A 5,772-nucleotide genomic window follows, 5' to 3' on the forward strand; every position below is an offset into this window, starting at 1 on the left:
ATGGAAAAGGACAGTAGCTGTCAAGAATTAGAAAATGAAGTTGATAAAGGTAAAGTTTACACTTTCTTTTTATTGATTCGCGGCGTATTTTTTTTAGATTAGGAGCTGTAAATGTTTTGAGATAACATACATGGACGCTTTACCCCCAACTTTATCCAGCAAATGCGACCAATAATTGAGGTTCTGTATTCTTTAAATTCTTATGTCATTTTTCTCTTTTCTTGATATTTTAGCACCCCATTAATTTCTATTCTTATTTTTTTTCCCTTTATTTATGTATGACATGCTCATCATTCTCTATTCTGTAAACCCCATCCAGACCCTCATAACTAGGGAGAAACATGAACTTTCTTGCTTTTTCATTGAGCACCTTTGGGGACATGTGGTGGATTTTTTTATTGCAAGCTTCAAATGTAAAAATAGGCTTTCACGGATATGAATGAATATATAAAGGTAAGATAATGAGTTAATATGTAAAGCTTTCATAATTATATAAACTATGACATGTAAATTTCCAATAGTACAAATGAATCTCACTATACTGCGAATAAAGATCACCCAAACGATTCTGAAAAGGATAAACATGAACTATCAGATTAGGAATTACGTAAATTATATTATTGATTGTTTGTTGAAAAAAACATAATCACTGAGTCAAATACGGTTCCTGTTGATCCATTTATAAGGGGCAAACACACTGCACAGCTTAAGCAAGAGAAAACCAAAATGTGCATGTACACGTTAGAATATTTTGGAACAGCAATGCATATGTATTACTTCACATCAGTTTTTTAAATAATTTTATTAACATAAAATACTTCGTGGTTGCAATGTTAAAGTTGTTATTCCCGTGACATTTAGCATACAATTCAATTATAGCTACCAGTAATGCACATGAAACTATAGCTACCAGTAATGCAGGTGAAACTATAGCTACCATATTTGACGTGAAACTATAGCTACCATAATTGACGTGAAACTATAGCTACCATATTTGACGTGAAACTATAGCTATGTAACCATACCTACCAGTTATGCACGTGAAACTATAGCTACCAGTAATGCACGTAAAACTATAGCTACCAGTAATGCACGTATCAGATTCGCCTTTTCAAAAAGTATGAAGCTGCTTTCAACAAAGTGTACGACAATCAAGTCATATATGAAACTTCGTAAATAAATATCATTCAAATTGATTTATTTCATAATGTGAAACAATGCTTCTAAAATGCCATGTGATCTATTGCCATCTTTTGTCGCCTGTGATTTTTCATCCGCCGTCTGTCATCAATTTCAAATGCTTTTATATATTTCTCTTGAAATCCCAAGCCAGGGTGAACCAAAAATTGCACGAATAATGTATGGAAGACCATTTGCAACTTGGGATCTAATGTTAAACATTTGCCATTGTACTAAATAATTTTTTTTTAATAAATTCCTTATTCATAAGTAGTGGTATTATCCAAAGAATAGAATTACAATCGAGCTCTAATTTTTCCGTTAACTAATTAGCCGCCATATGTAATCATGGCGGTTTCAAAGCCAGATATGTTCTGCAAATTTTGTTTTGATTAGTAGACGCCATTATTATATGCATATCTTTTAAAGAAAGACCCATAGTTTTACAATCTGGCCGCATTGCTGTACAATCGTCCACGAAAGAAATGGAAAAGTTGAAAGAGGTAATACACCATAGTAATATGAAGTTTGTTAGCATAAAGAACTTGTGATAACTAATATATCAAGCAGTACATAATTATTTATTTACATAGAAGTATTATGATCATTTATCAGCAAAAAAGTTAGATTTTGGCAGTTAAACCAGAAAATACAAGATAGTATAGCTATTCATATTGTCATACAAAAGCAGTGATAAGGTATCAATTTGATGATAGAAATAAAGACGCAACTAAGGTTTCATTCAAAATCCATAACTACAAAAAATCTTCTCAAAGTGTTACTGAATCTAGAAAATTTGAGATAACGACACTTTTCCTGTTTTATCATAACTTATTGGTCTTTTTAGAACAAGAGAAAAAATAAAATTTTTATTTATTATTTCTATGTAAATCTGATGTAATCGAAATATATCATCGGGGCTAACGCCCCTCAGATATGAGAAGCTAACATCTAATACATATTGCCAACACAAATGATATCAACAATGATATGACAACTAACTGTATTTTGTTATCTATCTTAAAAGATAAACTCATAATAAACTGATTTGAAATTCATTGATATTAGTTCTTTTTGTGGAATTTGGACGGAAAACTGTTAATGAAATTAAATTCTATCAAAATTCGGAGAAAAATGGGAAACAACGCTAAAAGTAACGAGTTTGAAACTGACAATTGTAACGGTAAGGATGACACGTTCCTGTCACTGTTTAAATGGTCAATATTTTCATATGTCGGCTATACTTTGCCTACCTATGTAACTACATTCCAGCAGCACTTACACATACATTTTATGTTTCTCGGATAATACAAAACAACAAAATTTGCTTTTTTTTCTGTCATGATGCGGCTAACGTGGATAATATTGAAATAGTTCTTTTAATGATAAGATAGATGCCATATCTTAGAAAGTTTTCCGTATGCCATCATGACTTAGGCGAATAGCATGGTATCCTAATTAACCTTTCTACGTATTATAAATCCCTGGCTTTCAAATATTTTGATTGGAGTGTTCCTAATTAAGGTATAGTTTGCACCTGTCCCAAGTCAGGAACCTGATGTTCAGTAGTTGTCGTTTGTTGATGTGGTTCATAAGTGTTTCTCGTTTCTCGTTTTTTATATAGATTAGACCGTCGGTTTTCCCGTTTGAATGGTTTTACACTAGTAATTTTTGGGGCCCTTTATAGCTTGCTGTTCGGTGTGAGCCAAGGCTCGGTGTTGAATACCGTACTTTGACCTATAATGGTTTACTTTTATAAATTTTGACTTGGATGGAGAGTTGTCTCACTGGCACTCATACCACATCTTCTTATATCTATATCCAGAAAAATGCATTAGACGTACAAAATCTACTAATTATATTTTTATTTCATATCAAATACAGAACCACTGCTAACGAAATACAATTACTAGTATTCCCTTCAATAACGACTATATGATATAATTTATATCGAAACGCATCAAAATATTTGGAAATAAAATATCATTTCGCGAATTGTGAATATGGTAAAGATGACATATAATACAGAAAATTCTAGGCATATTCATAGTTAACATAAATTTCATTCAAGAGACACTTGTCATTATTGTCACTTTTCAGGCCGTGTGGATTGGAGTAAATTTGGAAAAACAATGCAAAAATCCTTAATTCTTGGGCAAACACTTAAAGGAACAGATCTCCAAAGTTTGATGCGAGCACACACAACTATAACATGTGGGATTGCAGTAGAGAATTGGACCAACAGTGAATTAGCGTCACCTCAGTATACATCGTTTACAGGCATGTTGTCAGTACCACCTAGGTCTATAGGGTCAGGAGCAGTTCAAGCAGTCGTAAGATCCATTAAATACAATGCATTATATGCTGTAAAAAAACCGAAAATACAATAGGCAGAATCAAAACCCTTGATTTTCAAATCTCGGTTACTACATAATCTAAATCTTTGATTCAGCAAATGAAATCTTACCCACTGTTGTTTGTATTTGTTCCAATTTGTCTGTTCTGCCAAGATTTGGATCCCAGATCGACTGTAGAGTCAGATAGACTACAGTGACATGTCACATTTAGTTGATTAATAATTGATGCAATATAGAATAGCAACAATTTCTTACCTGTATTGCGGAAGATTTTGCTGTGCCACAATTCCTTATCTATATTGCGGAAAATTTGGCTGTCCCACAAACGAATAGATCATGTTTTAAAAATAAATGAAAATCTTATTAAGTTATAACCAAAATGTCAGAATCAATTTGTATTGCTTTACATCGTCATCAATACATCTGTTAACCTATTTTGGGTAGCAAACATCTCTATGCATAGTTTGTTACTGTTTGGAAACTGAGTTGATATAAGAACCCTTAGCCTACAAAACAGACTAAAATTCATTGTTGTTTCGTATTTGAATGTCCAAAATCTATCAAAGTCTTATACATGTACATGTATATTTGCACTTGCATAAGATCGAGTTCTATCCGACACAGTTCAAATGTTAACTGGAAAGCTATTTATTTTGACATGTGTATGCATATGTTCAGAAACTTACATTCTGATTAGTACTGATAGTTTTCTACGTAAATTATTCAAGGCTTGGTCCTTTCGACCCGAAGCAGAAATTGGACCAGTTTTTCAGGTTTGACTGAGGAAAAAATTTGTTGACTGTTATATAATATTTCTGTAAAAGAGGATCACGAATAAATTTGATTTGAAAAAAAAATCTGTATCGTTTATGAAATTTATCACAGAATGCATCTTATGAGACCGGTGTTAATTGAGATGGCATGTGTTTAAATATCTTTTTGTTCCGAGATATGTATCAAAATATCACAAAAATCTACAGCACGGAGAAACACTTATATTCTTATATTGTTTTCCTAAATTTCAGCACTTTAAAATGTTCATAAATGCAAAGGTACATGTTATCCAAGTCGAAGATTTTGTATTGTTTATTGTTTTTGCTATTTTGTTTTGTTTTATTATAATACATTACATTTGGGTGTGTGTGTTTGTTTGGTGGTTCCAAAACGGAATATTCCACGGATACAAGCATTTAATTAGTCTCATTCGTTTTTATCCACTATATTACTCATTTTGTTTAACTGCAATACGCTTTTTACATTGTTATCCAGTGCCAAACATATTATTTAACTTCTGGCGTTAATGATTTTATATCTTTTTCAATATTTGTTAGTTTTTCAAACATGTTGTTTTATTTGTTAGGTCAGTCACAAGAGTGCTATTGGTATAAGAGGATGCAGCGGGCTGATATCCTGGAAATTAAAAAACAGACGTGTTGTCATGGCATGGACAATACCATACTTTACTTCAAATGCCCTAGCCGTTGGAATAACAAACAATACCTGCGCTATACATGATGATAAGTGGTTTAGAAAAATGATGGAAGACAAGAGTGACAATGAAATAATTTTTACAAAGGAAGTCTACCAGAATGGCAAATCATGCAAAGAGTGTAAGGTTGTTTCTTCTGATGGAAAGTATGAAGTTCTTGCAACCATGGGAACGAGTAGTAGGTCCGAGATAAACGTTACTGTACGTGGAACTACTTTTGATATCTCTCATAAATCTATTCGACCGACGCGTCTTTCTACCAATGAAACAGGTAGAAAAAATGACTCGGGTCCATTTTGATTATTCAGATAGAGTTACTTTGTAGGATTTAAAGATGTTATGATTCAATTGTAATTTCAAACTGTTATGATCCATAACATGATGTTCTTGGTGGGGTTTACGGGAAAGAGAATAATGGTAAAAACAGAGAAAAATAAGCCAAACAAATTAAAGATAAGAGAAAAAAAGGGGTACTTTAATATAAAGAATAGATACATGTAATAAATGGTTGCTAAAATATAAAAAAATGGAGTATAACGGGCAACACAATTTAGAAAAAGAGAAAATAGTCTTAACAGATACAGAATACAGCAATGAAGACCCCTATAACATAGCACAACACACATGCTGTGCATACTTCAAATTAAATTTTATATGTCTCTTTTTATTCTGAGGGAAAAGAGTAAAATATTAAATATGCAAATACAAACAAATGATAGATTGATTGAGTGTTGGTTGCTTAACGTC

At 32.3% G+C, this 5,772-nt stretch overlaps 1 protein-coding gene across 1 annotated transcript; it reads left to right on the forward strand.

The window, feature by feature from the left end:
* Positions 1-5,325, forward strand: LOC127721132 (uncharacterized). The gene is made up of 3 exons (XM_052227806.1): positions 1-49; positions 3,280-3,512; positions 4,897-5,325. Exons 1-3 carry the CDS (start codon positions 1-3, stop codon positions 5,323-5,325), a joined length of 711 nt encoding a protein of 236 aa, XP_052083766.1.
* The last annotated feature ends 447 nt before the right edge of the window (positions 5,326-5,772 follow it).

This window comes from Mytilus californianus, unplaced genomic scaffold (genome assembly GCF_021869535.1).
Source record: "Mytilus californianus isolate M0D057914Y unplaced genomic scaffold, xbMytCali1.0.p SCAF_12, whole genome shotgun sequence".
Classification (NCBI taxonomy): Eukaryota; Metazoa; Mollusca; class Bivalvia; order Mytilida; family Mytilidae; genus Mytilus; species Mytilus californianus.

What these genes read in the sequence shown, in the direction of transcription:
- LOC127721132 (XM_052227806.1), top strand. Translation starts at nt 1, where the DNA reads ATGGAAAAGGACAGTAGCTGTCAAGAATTAGAAAATGAAGTTGATAAA. An exon ending in AGAAAATGAAGTTGATAAAG is followed by an intron (nt 50 to 3,279) that starts GTAAAGTTTACA and finishes GTCACTTTTCAG; the next exon opens with GCCGTGTGGATTGGAGTAAA. An exon ending in CAGGAGCAGTTCAAGCAGTC is followed by an intron (nt 3,513 to 4,896) that starts GTAAGATCCATT and finishes TTTATTTGTTAG; the next exon opens with GTCAGTCACAAGAGTGCTAT.